The 16,651-nt window shown below is 36.5% G+C and overlaps 1 protein-coding gene across 1 annotated transcript in view; it reads right to left on the bottom strand.

The window, feature by feature from the left end:
- Positions 1 to 1,017: 1,017 nt before the first annotated feature.
- The window catches only part of TMPRSS15 (transmembrane serine protease 15), a 156,076-nt gene continuing 140,442 nt past the window's right edge, over positions 1,018 to 16,651 (bottom strand). Inside the window, exons 23-26 of the mRNA XM_042230017.2 lie at positions 12,410 to 12,591; positions 10,618 to 10,713; positions 5,925 to 6,064; positions 1,018 to 1,380 (exon numbers count right to left, since the gene is read on the bottom strand). Of these exons, the coding sequence (XP_042085951.1) occupies positions 1,225 to 1,380; positions 5,925 to 6,064; positions 10,618 to 10,713; positions 12,410 to 12,591 (574 nt within the window). The 3' untranslated portion in view covers positions 1,018 to 1,224. The remainder of the gene's footprint in view (positions 1,381 to 5,924; positions 6,065 to 10,617; positions 10,714 to 12,409; positions 12,592 to 16,651) is intronic.

Genomic DNA, 16,651 nt, shown 5'->3' with positions numbered 1-16,651 from the left:
TTAGTAGATGTTGTGGGGTAAGCTAAATTGGTTTGTACTTTGGAAGTGATCCAAGAGATTAAAGCTGTGGAACAAATGCATTTATTCTACATTTTTGGCCTTGTAATGGGCAATTCAGCTGTGTCTAAATAAGCTTTGGACATGTTAGAAATACCCACTATAAACACATCTGTCAGAGAAAACCCACGTTTGTAATACTTGTATCTCTTTGATATGACTGATAACTTTTTGGAAAGCCAAAAAATGCCAGCTTGAAATAAATGGACTGTGGTATAATAATCCAAGTAAAAATGATCTGATGAGAGAATGACAATGTTAATTAGTTTAGCTTTTATTCTGATGCAAGGGCAATGTGTAGACTTGTGCTAGTTTGCTGTTGAACTAGCTTATTTGAAAAGATTGTACAATCAGTTTAGTCCAGGCTTGTGACATGAGCTTACAATAAATATATTTTATTATGGGGAAAATATTAGGGGTGTGCTCAAGATGGATTGAAAATGCACTTGGATAGAAAAATAGCAAGATGATTGAGATGCTGATAATACTGACCTATCCTAGTAGTCTTGCCTGGCAAATCCCATGGACGGAGGAACCTGGTAGGCTGCAGTCCATGGGGTGGCTGGGAGTTGGACATGACTGAGTGACTTCACTTTCACTTTTCACTTTCATGCACTGGAGAAGGAAATGGCAACCCACTCCGTTGTTCTTGCCTGGAGAATCCCAGGGACAGGGGAGCCTTGTGGGCTGCTGTCTATGGGGTCACACAGAGTCGGACATGACTGAAGCAACTTTGCAGCAGCAACAGCAACAGCAGCAGCAGCATCCTAGAATTAGATAACTTACAGCAATCTACTTCAAACAATACCATACTTTGTGTAAAAGCTTATTTCATGTCTCTTCCTAATTTTGCTTAAACATTATATTACATGCTTTAAAATAACATTTCTTTAAATAAGAGAATACAATAAAAATAATGATTAAGAACAAAGGAAATAATGATGTCTGTGAAAGAATAACTGTTTACAATAAAATCAAAATTTATTATTTTACAGTTACTTTGTATTATAAAGATTATTTTTTGCTTTTTTTTTTCCTGTAGCATTTTAGTGGCTTAGGTAAGAATCAAGACTTTTATAAATAATTTTTTTTTAACTCTCAATTTCCATGCTTCTTAAAGTGCAATGGGAAAACTGCCTGATTTTCATCTTTGCTTTTCGAAACACTTTAATGTAGAAAACTTTGTATCCACTCTGTGAACCTTGGGACCCGGGCGTACACCCCTGGGCGATTAGGCAGTGCACACTGGTATCCAAATGACGTCACGCCAGCCAGGAGCCATCTGTTGTTTTCTTGGCACATGAGTGGTCCGCCTGAATCCCCCTAAACAGTAAATTGCCAAAGAAAATCATCGATGTGTGGTCAGTTGATATAAATATGTATATAATTGTTTAGCAAATAAATCCAAAACTGAAGATCAAAAATATGGTTTCATTGCAAGTCATCTATGAATAGTCTCATCATCACACTAGATCAAGAATGAAAACATTTAGCTTGTCAGTAAGGACACAGAAACTATGACAACTAAAACAAAATTTGTGTGTAATTTTTTATGATTCACTTTTATAGCAAGCATTCCCTTTAATTATGGCATTTTAATGGGTACCAAGAAACTTTCCTGGGAAATCCCATGGACAGAGGAGCCTGGTGGGGTACATTACATGGGGTCTCAAACAATTGGACATGACTTAGGGACTAAACAACGAAGATACCTTCTAAGGCACAACTCTGAGAGCGTCCCAATCAAAATATATGTTAAAAGCTAATCTTTTTATTAAAGGAGATATTAATTTATCCTAAGTATTATGAGGGACTTTGTGGGAAGACAGTCATTCCACATTATGTGCTTTAGGATGACTAAGAACTCACACATAAAATTGATTTTAATTCTATTGAGTAGCATTAGGTTTGGGTATTAGACAAGCATAATCAGATTTGAAAAAATAATACTTCAATGGAAATGGGCACATTTATAATATAATTTCTAGTGACAGGTACACATGTTTTCATCTGAGATTTCAATTGATGGAATGTCTGTAATTTTAATAAATATTAATTATAGCAATTCTTAGTTATTTACATAGTTTACTTACACATGACTGTTCCTGTGTAATGGAAAGGAATATAATGCAAATGTATAATACCATTATTTAATGATAGAGAATTGACAAATATTTTCCCACATTAATTGTGAAACATTTTAATTAACCTTTCCTTTTTTATATTTATGAAGGAACATAAAGCCCTGTATACTGTGGTTGAAATCACTGGTACGATAGAATATTTCACACAAACTTATTTAAAAAATTATCCTGAGAGATTTTTTTTTGCCTGATTCTTGATTACCTTTGAAGCCTACATTTAAGGGGAAAAAATGTATTTAGAAAATCACCCTTTCTCTCCTGGGTGCAGAGGGGCATAAGTCATATGGGCAACCACTGGTTAATTTCTTTCCTAGATGTAACAAATGCACCCAAGCTGTTTAAAGGCAGAGCTTGTGATTTGATTAATACTTCTACATCCTCAACCCTCAGCCCATAAAATAGGTTCAGAAATATTTATGGAACAGTGTCAATTCAAGATAAGAATAAATACTGACTCTAAGTGATATGTGACTTAGAAATTAGTAAAAATAAACTCCAACTCTTTGGGTGCTTTTGAAAGGACTCATTTGGTTTTCTTCATATTTTCAAAATAATTTTTTAATAGATGGCAGAATCCAGATGCTGATTACATGAACAAGGATTTTAAACTACCCAGCAGAGACTGGCTCATTTGAAATTATTTGAAGAATCCACCAGCAGGCTTGAGGCCAAACAACTGGGTGGTCCGTCTGGTTGAGAGACCTACGTCTGGGGCTATTTCTTCCCATCATCAAAATGCACCGTGTCAGTCCCACTGTGTAACTTCTCTTTGCCTTTATTTTCTGATTTATTCAATGAAGGTATAATCTTCTTCCACTATCTCTGAGGTGTGTAACTACTTCAAAAATATGAGTGAAAGTTCAGAACATAAGGGCTCAACTGGTAAAGAATCCACCTGTAATGAGGGAGACCTGGGTTTGATCCCCGAGTTGAGTAGATCCCCTGGAGAAAGGAAAGGCTACCCACTCCAGTACTCTGGCCTGGAGAATTCCATGGACTGTATAGTCCATGGGGTCACTAAGAGTCGGACACAACTGAGTGACTTTCAATTTCACTTTCGGAACACAAAGTATTAATCTAAAGTGTGTTTCCACTGAGATGCTATATTTGTGAAGAAAACAAAAATCACTAACTTCTATGACTAATAATCTGAGTATGAGGATTGGAGGGTTGGAGACCATTTTTGTTTGGGGTAGTGGTTCTTAAACCTTGGGTTGCATCAGAATCACTTGGGGGCGGGGCTTGCTCACATATGCATTTCTGAACCTCCACCTCTAGAGGTTCTGACTTAGTGGCTCTCTGGCAGAGCTAAGAATCTGCACCTATAACAAGTATTTGGGTGATGCTAATCTGGATTGGAGGCCATGCTTTGAAAACCAGTTTATAGAATAAGGATCAAAATAGTTGGCAGAACAGGTTTGCTCTTTGTATGTCATTCACTTAGTTTCACGGGGACTTTTGACAGCTAATCACAGTGCTGTAAAATCCAAACAACTGTTTAGCAACCACAAGCCTTTGGGAAACTGGAAGATATTGAAGAATGTGTGAATGACTAAGACAAATTCTTCACCACTAGAGGGGAAAAATATAATGTTTCGAAGAACTTAAGTAATGTACCAATAATAACATAGGCATAATTTAAAATAATGTATCTGTTTAATCAACCCTTCTGTTTAACACAATATTAAAGTTGAACAAAGAAAATCAAGTAATTCTCTTAGTATAGATCGAGTGGCTTTAACTAGAATGTGATCCCATTTTTAACAACATCTATTAAGTAGTTTCTTAAAAAAAGAAAATCATGTAATCTCCAGACTATCAATTCCTGAATCAGGACAATATTATGTTACAAAGAATTGTCTTGTGTGGGAGCTTTCTTACTTGCTAATGAATAACACACTTGACTCTCTAGAAACCAGAGCCAAACAGATTTCAGAGATCTGGCATGAGTTACTGGCTTAATATAGCCCGAGCATCGATAGCACCAGCAGTAATACTTTCTACCTCACGTGTGAGGGGGGCCACTACACAACCCCCATTAACTCTAATTGAAGGTGTATTGCTGATTTCCCTTCTAAACAATAATTATATAAATCTCCCTCTAAGTGGCAATATATCTTACCTTTAGCACACTTTTCATTTTAAAAGGTAGTAGATATCAGAGATAAATTTTAAAGAAGAATGCAATCCTATTCGTCTTGACTGTGCAAGTGTTCATCAAAGCAGAATAAATGTAAAACTAAGCTGAACATTTAAGATGACATGATACATGGACTCAACTAGAGGACACATACAGATCTACCAGCTTAAGTGTCTAAGAAAGTCTTGTATCAAGTCAGATTATTATGACATATGTATTAATACGTGTTCATGTATACAACAAGTTATTTACACCTTAACAAAGTCAAGCCATTTCCGCACTGGATAAATTGCTACATTTTCATTTGTGAATTATTCACTGGCTCAATCTTGCTATCATGTTTAATCTAAACCAGTAGATGTTAATACATTAATATTTTATTAATTTTCAAATATAGAAAACATGGGGTTCCCTGGTGGCTCAGATGGTAAAGAATCCTCTTGCAATGCAGAAGAACTGGGTTTGATCCCTGGGTTGGGAAGACCCCCTGGAGAAGGGAATGTCTACCCACTCCAGTATACTTGCCTGGAGAATTCCATGGACAGAGGAGCCTGGCGGGCTACAGTCCATGGGGTCACAGAGTCAGACATGACAAACCTCACAATCTTGTTATCAGATTTAATCTAATCCAGTAGATGTTGATGCATAAATATTTTATTAATTTTCAAATATAGAAAGCATGCCACAAAATTTATTTACAGTCTTACAATAAAAATGTTTACTCTTTTTGAGTGCTTACTTAGTGCCTTACATGTGTTACTGCTTTTAAAACTCACTTTAATCATACCTATGTGACTTGCCCACTCTCACTGGTAAGTTTTAAAGCAAGGGTCAAATAGTTTGAGTGTAGAATCCATGCCCTCATGGTTACCTGAGGTTACGCTGTACCTAAAATTAATTAAATTCTAAAATCTAGCAGAATTTACTTTTTATTTGTTGAGTGTATGTAGATTTCCTAGAACTGATAGATGGCTACATTATTTCTAGGTGGTAAGATGATTTTATTTTCCATGAGGGTTATTTTGTGGGTAAGAGTTTCTTCTGAAAGTCACACAAGTCAAAAGCTAGTGATACTTCAAATACCTTGCACGCTCTTCAGGTTGGTTTTCATCCAGAAATTATTTTGGGTGACCAGACTCTGAATAAGGGTTGAGAAAGGGAGAAGTATAGGCCAAATTGGCCTACAGATCTGTTTTGTTTGTATTAGGGTTTTTTCTTTTTTTAAAGAATTAGAAATCTGAAAGTAAATGCTTCTAGCTAAGGTGTACCTCTCCAGCCCACCCACCCCTATAGGCCCACTCTATTTCACTTGGCAGTTGAACACATTCTTATTTTATGCCTAGCCTCTAAAAAATCTGATTTGTAACTCTTGTTGGTAAAATTAGCTTTGTTTCTAACGCTCAGGTCTACCCTGGAGGACTATTCAGATAAGCCACAAATAAAAGTGAAAAGTCACAGCTGTGTTAAAAAAAGAAATACTTAAGATCCTGGTGAGTTCTGTACTCCCTGGTCATCTTAAATGATGAACTCATCATGTAGAAATGCTTTTTGGAAACTGAGGGTGAGCAATTTTACATATTTACCTGACAAGAATCTACCCCTCCTGCTTCGTAGCCTGCACACACCATATTTTCCGTAATGTTATATTCTGGCATCTGTTGCTGACATTTCTCATTTGATAGAAGGGGAACGTCAGCTTCTTGCAGTACGTCTGCAGTAGAACCTGTTAGAGATGGATAATGCAGCCAGCCAGTCAGAAGTGATCAACATGCATCAGTGAATGAGCCACCATCAGTCTTATTTATTTCAACAGTTCCATCTCATTACTGAGTACTGTGTGCATATATAATGAAACTAAATGCTAAACCTTGTACTTTAAAGCACATAATAAAGCCCATCTGTGGATTTTGCCAAATGAGTGACAGTGAAGCACTTTCTTTAGTTCGCAAGGGTTAGCAGGATGGTCGATTGGACTAAACAGTCTTTGGGTATTTTCAGTAATTTCAAGCGGTGACCACATGGTTCATGGGGGGAAAAAGCCCACCAACACAAAAAGCTTCATTCATGAAAATTAGCAAAGGCTCAGAAATCCAGAAGTGCTTTTCATCTGCCACCTGAATAGGTGCTCCCTTATGATGGTATTCAGCTCCTTTGTGAGCAAACAGGTGCGAACTTAGCAGGAGACAAAGCTCAGAGGAACTGTGCCCTGGTCTCAGGGCAATCAGCTTGTCATCCACGTGCAAGCAGAGAGAAAGGAGGCATTGAGTAGCAGATCATACTTCCATACTTCCATGCTTTTTACAAAATGACTCATCCACTGAAAGCATGAGTCCTTGTTTACCGAAGCACCAATCCTAAGAGGGATGTGAAAAAAGCAGGTGTCTAGTGCCCTAGAAAAGGTACATGATAAGCACTTTCCAATCATTAGCAATTCTATTTGGTTTCTCAAGAGAGGCAGAAAGTTGAAAATGTGACAGCCGGTGTTGGTGTGACCTCATTTCCAGTTACGTTTCATTGTCACACTAAAAGATGAGAAACACACGTGTGTGTGTGTGTGTGTGTGTGTGTGTGTGTGTGATTTAGGTGCAAAGCAATGTATAAATAACCCAGTGGTATGTTTGTAAATGTTCAATAACTGGTTTTCAAGAAATGAAGACAAAGCCGCAGTATGTATCATCTGTCAATGTGCCTGTTATAAGCACCCCAAACATGGTCAATTTCAAGGCATCAGTATGACAGTGAACATGTATTTGGGAACTGATTCCAACTGGTGCCAGTGACTTCAGAGGCTGGATGACTTTTAAAGTTTGACAATGGACTTTAAAAAGTGAATTATAGAGGTTACGATGGAGGAGAACTTTCAGCATCTCACTGTCATTTATTTTATGAAGATTGAGTATGGCCTGGTGGACTTAGTTTTACGATAAAAATCAAAGACAATTTTGCTGCTTGTCAAGAAATAAAAAAAATTGGTTGGCTATATGATAAAACTTTTTAAAAAGTTAAAAAACTTTGAGCAGTGATCTTACAGTTAATACTTGTCAACATGAGTTGACAACATGAGAAGACAATTGAAAATACACATGTTCACATGTTCACACAGAAAAAATTACACAAAAATGTTGGTGAAGTTATTTTAATATTTTAATAGTACTAGTTGCCTTGATTTAATCAACTAATACTTATTTCTTTTTTTTGTAAACAATATGTTCATAATCTTCTTAGAAAATTAATTAGTATATTATACTCAAAGGGGAAAAAGTGGGATTTTAGAAATAGATGGAAACCCTAAGACAAAGTTCATAAAATTCGTTAAAATTGCCAGCACCCAGGAAGTATTTAAATATGATTTGTTTATTTCTAAGAGAAATTGATCTCAGAGGCAGATTTTTTTTCTTGGCTCCATACCACTCCCAGAGTCTTTTCTTAAGTCAATTAAATGCATATCTTTAGTAACAATAAGCGAATCTGAACAAGTTTACTCAACTCTTAAAAAAATAATTTCTTATGCAATAAAGTCTTAAATTTTGTTAGTAGATAATTTGTTTTTAAAGAGTACATTGTAGTCATAAATGTCTTTTAGCTTGAAGTCTGATAGAAAAAATATCTAAGAATCATTTTTACTCTTCAGATTTCAAAGTTAATAAGTCATGACATTTTTCAAATGGAGGAAATAGAATAATAAACAGTCTTTGACTTCAATATACTTTCCGGGCAGCAGAAGCAAAGCATTTCAGCTACATAACGTAATTGCAGTAGAGAACCTTTGTTGGAACCATCAGGCAATGATTTGACTCACATTTTACACTCTCTCCTACAAGAAGTAAGGATATTTTAGCTTGCATCTTTTGCTTTGGGGACATGCTCTTCTCCACAAGATTTTGTGTTTTCATCTTAAATGTAATTAGGATTTTTGCTTAAGATGGCAATTATCTGTTGTGATTCTAGAGACCAGGTTTTTCCACCTGACAATAGTTCTTTAACTTTTTGCTTAGCTATGAACGAGTGGTCAAATTTTCCTACATGGAGTTAACTCTCATGAGGAATTTTGAAACCAATGAAACTTGCAGTTACATTTATGGGGTATGAAGTACTAGAATGCTTTTTATTTTTAAATGCTTGATTATTTTTAATATAGGCATGTTTTCTTTGTTTGGAAAGCATGCTATCAAAAAATGCTAGTGAGCCAATGGTTTATTAATTTATAGTATTCAGTGTATCATTCATGCCATATCTGAGTCTTCTTGTCAATAGGTGGAATCAGCATGTTGAAAAGAATTTTTTACTCATCTTTACATTTATATGATTAATTTATATGATTTCTTATGCAAACACTTATATGATAATTTATGTAATATAAATTATGTAATTTCTATGATTAATACAAATACTTTCATTGCTTTGGGAAAAGTAGTAGTTAATAACTTGTCTTCTCAAGATAGAAAGCCCAGAAATACACCCATGCACCATGGGTATCTTATTTTTGACAAAGGAGGCAAGAATATACAATAAGGCAAAGATAGCATCTTCAATAAATGGTGCTGGTAAAACTGGACAGCTGCATGTTAAAGAATGAAATTAGAACACTTTTTAACACCATAGACAAAGATAAACTCAAAATGGATTAAAGACCTAAATGTAAGACCAGAAACTATAAAACTCTTAGAGGAAAACATAGGTAGAACACTTGATGACATAAATCAAAGCAAGATCCTCTATGACCTACCACCTTGAGTAATAGAAATTAAAACAAAAGTAAACAAGTGGGACCTGATTAAACTTAAAAGTTTTTGCACAGCAAAGGGAACTATAAGCAAAGTGAAAAGACAACCCTCAGAATGGGAGAAAATAATAGCAAATGAAACAACTGACAAAGGATTAATTTCCAAAATATACAAGCAGCTCATACAGCTCAATGCCAGAAAAACAAACAACCCAGTCAAAAAGTGGAAAAAAGACCTAAACAGACACTTTTCCAAAGAAGACATATAGATGGCTAACAAACATGTGAAAAGATGCTCAACATCGCTCATTATCTGAGAAATGCAAATCAAAACTACAATGAGATATCACCTCAACACTGGTCAGAATGGCCCTCATCAAAAAGTCTACAAACAATAAATGCTGGAGAGGGCGTGGAGAAAAGGGAACACTCTTGCACTGTTGGTGGGAATGTAAATTGATACAGCCACTATGGAAGACAGTATGGAGATTCCTTAAAAGACTAGGAATAAAACCACCATATGACCCAGCAATCCCCCTCCTAGGCATATATCCTGAGGTAACCAAAACTGAAAAAGACACATGTATCCCATTGTTCACTGCAGCACTATTCACAATAGCTAGAACATGGAAGCAACCCAGATGTCCATCGACAGATGAATGGATAAAGAAGCTGTGGTACATATACACAATGGAGTATTACTCAGCCATAAAAAGGGACACATTTGAGTCAGTTCTGATGAGGTGGATAAACCTAGAGACTATTATATAGAGTGAAGCGAGTCAGAAAGAGAAAGATAAATATCATATTCTAGCACATATATATGGAATCTAGAAGAATGGTACTGAAGAACTTATTTACAGGGCAGCAATGGAGAAACAGACACAGAGAACACACTTACGGATGAGGAGAGAGGAGAGAGAGGGTGAGATGTATGGAGAGAGCAAGGTGGAGACTTACATCACCATATGTAAAATAGTCAACAGGAATTTACAGTTGGCTCAGGAAACTCAAACAGGGGCTCTGTATCAACCTAGAGAGGTGGGATAGGGAGGGAGATGGGAGGGAGCTTTAAAAGGGAGGGGATATATGTATACCTATGGCTGAGTCATGTTGAGATTTGACAGAAAACAACAAAATTCTGTAAAGCAATTATCCTTCAATAAAAAATTAATTAAAAAGAAAATAATTTGGCTTCTGATGAGACTTCATCCATATGCTTTACAAAAATACATTTTTGTAACTTTTGGCTGTATTCACTTCCGTGACTATATCCTTTCATCAGATAGTTTATGATATTAATATTAATATTAGATATTGAGCTTGGGGGATGCTTGGACTTCCCTCTTATAATAATTATTATTTTATAATATGGCACGTGCAGTTTGGAAATAAAATTTTTAACTATACAAATACAGAACATATGAATATAAGCCTGACAGCGCTTTTAAGACACATTGCAGAAAAGTGTTATAATATGAGTCTTTTTAAAATAGTCACAGGGTAGAGCAGTAGCAAGCTTTTTATATTTTCTTTTGAGTCTGACAATTTACCTTGATATGCAAGTGTCCCCCAGCCAGCAATAGAACAAATTCTTCCTGGGGAAAAAACTTGATTTTCTCCTGGTAAACAAATAGGCTGTATATAATCTAGAAATATGAAAGAAAACAAAATAAGAACAAATACATATGCATTTCCAAAAGTTTAAAAAATCAATCCTTTTCAACATTTCATCCAAAAAAAAAAAAAACCACTGGTGTTTTCATTTTATGCTGCCTGGGCATGGTGTAGACTTCAGTCGTAAGGGAAAGAAGCATTGCAGAGCAGCACTTCTTTGAAAGTGGATTAGGTACCACTAGCGGCCTCTTAGGACCCCCCCCCCCACATTGTCTCAACTACTCTGCTGCAATGTACACATCTTAGTTCTGGAATTAGTCATATACATTTGATTTTCAGATCATCATGGTACTTAACAGAATGTGGTGCCAGTTCTGTGAAAATCCTGGTAAGGCTGTTTTTTCAGGGATAATTAAGAGAAATTTAGGCAAATGTTCTATGGGGGATTTTTCTTTCCCCCAATTATCCCCACATTAAAAAGGGTCTTAGGTGATTGTTTTACAGGGTACTTTGGAGGCATTAGCATAGGTTTCTGACTTTTGAAGCCCTTCTCCAACAATTTTCAAGCCTCCTAACATTTATTCAGCATCCAAGACATGTAAAACACAGTTCAGACGCAAAAGTAAATAAAAGGATAGGCTAATACAACCAACTGCAGCAAACATGTGCCTTTGAGAAGTGCTCTCCTACATGTGGGGGCTTCCCTGGTGGCTCAGATGGTAAAGAATCCACTGTAATACAGGAGACCAGTGGGGAAGATCCCCTGGAGAAGGAAATGGCAACCCACTCCAGTATTCTTGCCTGCAGAATCCTATGGACAGAGGAGCCTGCAGGCTAAAGTCCATGGAGTCACAGAGAGTTATACACACTGAGCAACTAACACATACTCCTACACACGGAGACCAAATTCCTTAGAAGCACAGGAATTCCAACACTTTCTCCTGACTGGGGACTGGAAAGTCTTCAGAGTAAAGGTTGGAGCTCAGCAGAGCCCTTCAGGATAAGGTTTACTCTCTCAGGTGATTTCTTATACCTTATTTACATATTTGGAGGAAGCCCTCCATCTGCCATTTCATTAATATCACTGACTCTCTTTATGAATGCGGCAGGGTGGTAAAGAGTCTACCTGCCAGTGCAAGAGACAGAAGAGATATGGGTTTGACCCCTGAGTCAGAAAAATCCCCTGGAAGAGGACATGGCGACATAATCCAGTTCTCTTGCCTGGAAAATTCCATGGACACAGGAGCCTGGTGGGCTACAGTTTATGGGGTCACAAAGAGTCGGACATGACTGAGCACAGACACACACACACGCACACACACGGATAGCCATTCTCACTTCCTTTGCTCTTTGAACACATGCTCGTTTCGCTTTGTCCTATTCCAGAATTTGTAGCAGGTGAACCTACCTTTCTTTTCCATGAGAAAGAGAGGTGGCGTGCAGTAAAGCATGACCTATTTTCTCTGGGTTGCTCCTTGGAGTTGACTGTTATACAGGGCTCTGAGAGTTTTATTTTACTGGTCAATTTTCCAGAAAGCTGGATTTAAGCGCCTTGATGAAGGTAATTTAATGTTTCTCTCCATTCCCCAATTCCATTTAAATTATAATGATGTCTATAACAAATTATCCAACTTTTATGGACTATTAATACACTGGTACTGATAATATTTCAAATATGATTTTGAATTAATTTGGTCAGATAAGATGACTAAAGCTGATTTCTCTTACCTGTGTAATTCACTTTCAATTCAAGATGCATCATGGCGATGTCACTGTCCTTTCTCCGTTTATTGTAGTGTGGGTTGATGACAATTTGGTCAATCAACCTAGTTTCTATCTGAGGAGAAGTCAGATTTGATGCCATATACAGGCCTAGCACTGCTTTCCACTTCGACGGCTCTAAATTTCTCCTAAAGATTATGAAAACAAAAGAATAAGAAATTTCCCATCCACCACAGTTAGACTCTAGAGAAATTCACAGTGGATATTTCAGAACCACTTGTTCCTATCCTCAGGTAATCTTGCAGTTCTCTGAGGAATTCTTCTTTAAAAATATTTCCTTTAATTTCCAAATTGGGGAAGGAGTACATCAAGACTATATATTGTCACCCTGCTTATTTAACTTACATGCAGAGTACATCATGCAAAATGCTGGGCTGGATGAAGCACAAGCTGGAATCCAGGTTGCTGGGGGAAATAACAATAACCTCAGATATTCAGATGATACCACCCTATGGCAGAAGGTGAAGAGGAACTGAAGAGCCTCTTGATGAAAGTGAAAGAGGAGAGTGAAAAAGCTGGCTTAAAACTTAACACTCAAAAAACTAAGATTATGGCATCCAGTCCCATCACTTCACAGCAAATGGATGGGGAAACGATGGAAACAGTGAGAGACTGTTTTTTGGGGCTCCAAAATCACTGCAGATGGTGACTGCAGCCATGAAATTTAAAAGAGGCTTGCTCCTTGGAAGAAAAGCTATGACCAACCTAGACAGCATATTAAAAAGCAGAAAAACATCCCTCTAGTCAAAGGTATTGGAGAAGGCAATGGCACCCCACTCCAGTACTCCTGCCTGGAAAATCCCATGGATGGAGGAGCCTGGTAGGCTGCAGTCCATGGGGTCGCTAAGAGTCTGACATGACTGAGTGATTTCACTTTCACTTTTCACTTTCATGCATTGGAGAAGGAAATGGCAACCCACTCCAGTGTTCTTGCCTAGAGAATCTCAGGGACGGGGGCGCCTGATGGGCTGCTGTCTCTTGGGTCGCACAGAGTCGGACATGACTGAAGCGACTTAGCAGCAGCAAAGTTATGGTTTTTCTAATAATCATGTATGGATGTGAGATTTGGACCTTAAAGAAATCTGAGTGCTGAAGGATTGATGCTTTTGAACTGTGGTGTTGGAGAAGACTCTTGAGAGTCCCTTGGAGAGCAAGGAGATCAAACATCTATGTCCTAAAGGAGATCAGTCCTGGGTGTTCATTGGAAGGACTGATGTTGAAGCTGAAGCTTTATTACTTTGGCCACCTGATGTGAAGAACTGACTCCTTGGAAAAGACCATGATGCTGGGAAAGATTGAAGCTGGGGGGAAAAGGGACGACAGAGGATGAGATGGTTGGATGGTATAACCAACTCGATGGACATGAGTTTGAGCAAACTCTGGATTGGTGATAGACAGGGAAGCCTGGAGTGCTGCAGTCCATGTGGTCTCAAAGAGCTGGACACGACTGAGCACCTGAACTGAACTAGACTGTGGTTTTTTAACTTATTTTTCCCATTAGAATAACCTGTTGCACTTTTAAATAACACTGCTCTCCCTTCCCTATCTCTGATTTAATGAGTCTGGGATGGAGAGAGGCATTTTTAAATATTCATTGTTAAATTAAATCTCTGTGTTGATGGTAAGGTTTAGAACAACTGCTATAGATCACATTCCAGTGTGGAGACCACCTCTTGGTCCAAGGCTTCTTCCAGCAACCACAGAAGCTATGGTAACAATGAAAGGAGGTTCAGCAGCACCTCCTGTTTAGGGGATCACTGAATTCACAGAGGTCACATAAACAATAAAACTTATTATATTTATAAGGTAATACATGAACTTGAGCAGTTTCCTCGCATAATGAACTCATAAATTTTCATACACAATGTTGACTACTGATAATGTACTGGTAAAGGATAACATTTGTATTATATATAGGCAGATTAAATTGAAGATTGTATTAGAATTTGAAAGTGTACAGAAATTCCTCAATGTGCTGTTGGTTGGCAACATCTTCATGCCAAGAAATTACCATTGGAAAACTGGTATTAAGCCAACTGAGCCATATTCACAATGAAGTGAAATTTCCAATAACTGCAATATAACAGAACTAATCATTCAATTCTCTGTGGTCACAAATGCCTAGTTTAACATGGTACTTCAAATATTAGAATCCAAGTCACCTACAAATATATGTAAATACATAAAGGGCATGAAGTTATTTCAAGTCCATCTGTTATGTTTTTACCTATTTATTCATTACTTTATGTATGTCTCTTAAATAACGGGCAATTACGCCTCTGAAAAAGTTGTATGTATTTTTACTCAGCATTTAATTTATATATTTACAAAAAATGCATCTTAAAATTGCCACACTATTTTCCTACTTTGCATTTAATTATATTATTTATATATATTGTATCTTGCATTATAGCTTATATAACCAATGCATTATATTATTATTTATATATTAAATTATACATACTAATCACTTATAGTTAGTATTATTTAGTAATGATAAATCATTATTACTTTTGTTCATTTATTATCAATAAATTATTAAATTTACTATTTATAATTAACTCATAATCAAATCACTTATAAATACTGAAATAAGTTATTCATTTAGTAGATTATTGACTATTAAGAATGATAATAAAGTATTATTAATTGGTATAATTGGTATACTAATTATTATACTATAACACTATATTAATGGCATATTTCAATAATAACTATTAACATTTGCTCAAAGGAAGTATGACCCCATCTTATAGATTTCATTTTGAAGTTGAGTACATTTACTTAAAAAAATGACTGTCTCCTTAAGTGTTTCTACATATTTTATATTCAGAAAAAATACATAAAAGTTCTCAGTGGTATATTCAATTTATTTGCTATCAATTTAAATTGATAAAACAATGCAGCTCGGATAAAATGCAGTTTAGTAGCTAAATTCCCAAATTATCTCTTTTGTATGTACCGTACTCTATCTGAGAACTATTGAAATGAGAGAACTTGTAGGTAATGTAAAGTTTAGCAATCACCATTTTCTCTCATTATTTTGGTATTTCAAATAGAAAAGCCGCACAAACAACAAACTATCAAGATTAAACATGCATGTTTTCATTTTCTTGTCTAATGTGGCTTTCAGCAATGTTGTTTTGACATAATTCTTGGTGATTTCTGAAATTATTATTGTGCTGCAATGAATAGAGCCTCTCTTCCATGTTTTTATTTTTCCACCATCTGTAAGCAGCACTATGGATAAGAAATATCTCTCCAACATGTGTCATTTGCACACCTCTCTCATGTCCTTTCTGCATAACTTTCTGTGTCTATGTAACTAACTTCCCCCAGCATGAGCCCCACATTAGCACAAGCACAGTAAAATGACTACATCCTTTTCTCTGAGCACAAGGAATTGAAAATACAGAAGTCATAACCAATGGTACTTAAATCTTATGAATGAATGGAGAAATCTGCTAAAAATTCAGGTTCCTACATTCTATCTCTAGAAATTCTAAATTAGAAGGTTGGCATGGGACTCAAGAATCCGTACTTTATAATTACTATTGGTATATCGAGCAATACGAATCCTTCCTAGCTTTCCCATTCATCCAGAGCCAAGAGATGGGGGAAGAAAATCTTCAGAGGAATCACTACAGATGAAGAAAGGGGACTTGTTATATTTCTTTTTTCTTTTTTTTTCTTTTTTTTAATTTTAAAATCTTTAATTCTTACATGCGTTCCCAAACATGAACCCCTCTCCCACCTCCCTCCCCATAACATCTCTCTGGGTCATCCCCATGCACCAGCCCCAAGCATGCTGTATCCTGCGTCAGACATAGACTGGCGATTCAATTCTTACATGATAGTATCCATGTTAGAATGTTATATTTCAAAAATATTTTTGTCTTAAAGCATCTGTAATCTCATACAGCAAATAAAAGCTATAGGACAGAAGACAGGTTGGGATGGGAATAGTATATAACCCCATTAGATAGGCAGACCCAATCCAGCAGAAGCTAAAGATGCAGAAATAGGGTATTTTTACTTAGGGCGAGTGGTCTGAATTTCTGCTATATTTCATATTTATCTGCTTTGTTTAAGCAAAGTGTTTTTCTCAGTAGCGAGGGAAAGAAAGGCATAGGTTGAAATGAAATCCAAAGTGTGTGTTCCTGACATCTGCAACTTCAAAGACTGTGC

Source organism: Ovis aries, chromosome 1, assembly GCF_016772045.2.
Source record: "Ovis aries strain OAR_USU_Benz2616 breed Rambouillet chromosome 1, ARS-UI_Ramb_v3.0, whole genome shotgun sequence".
Taxonomy (NCBI): Eukaryota; Metazoa; Chordata; class Mammalia; order Artiodactyla; family Bovidae; genus Ovis; species Ovis aries.
The sequence above is the reverse complement of the archived record's forward strand: the minus strand, read 5'-3'. Positions and strand labels throughout refer to the sequence as shown.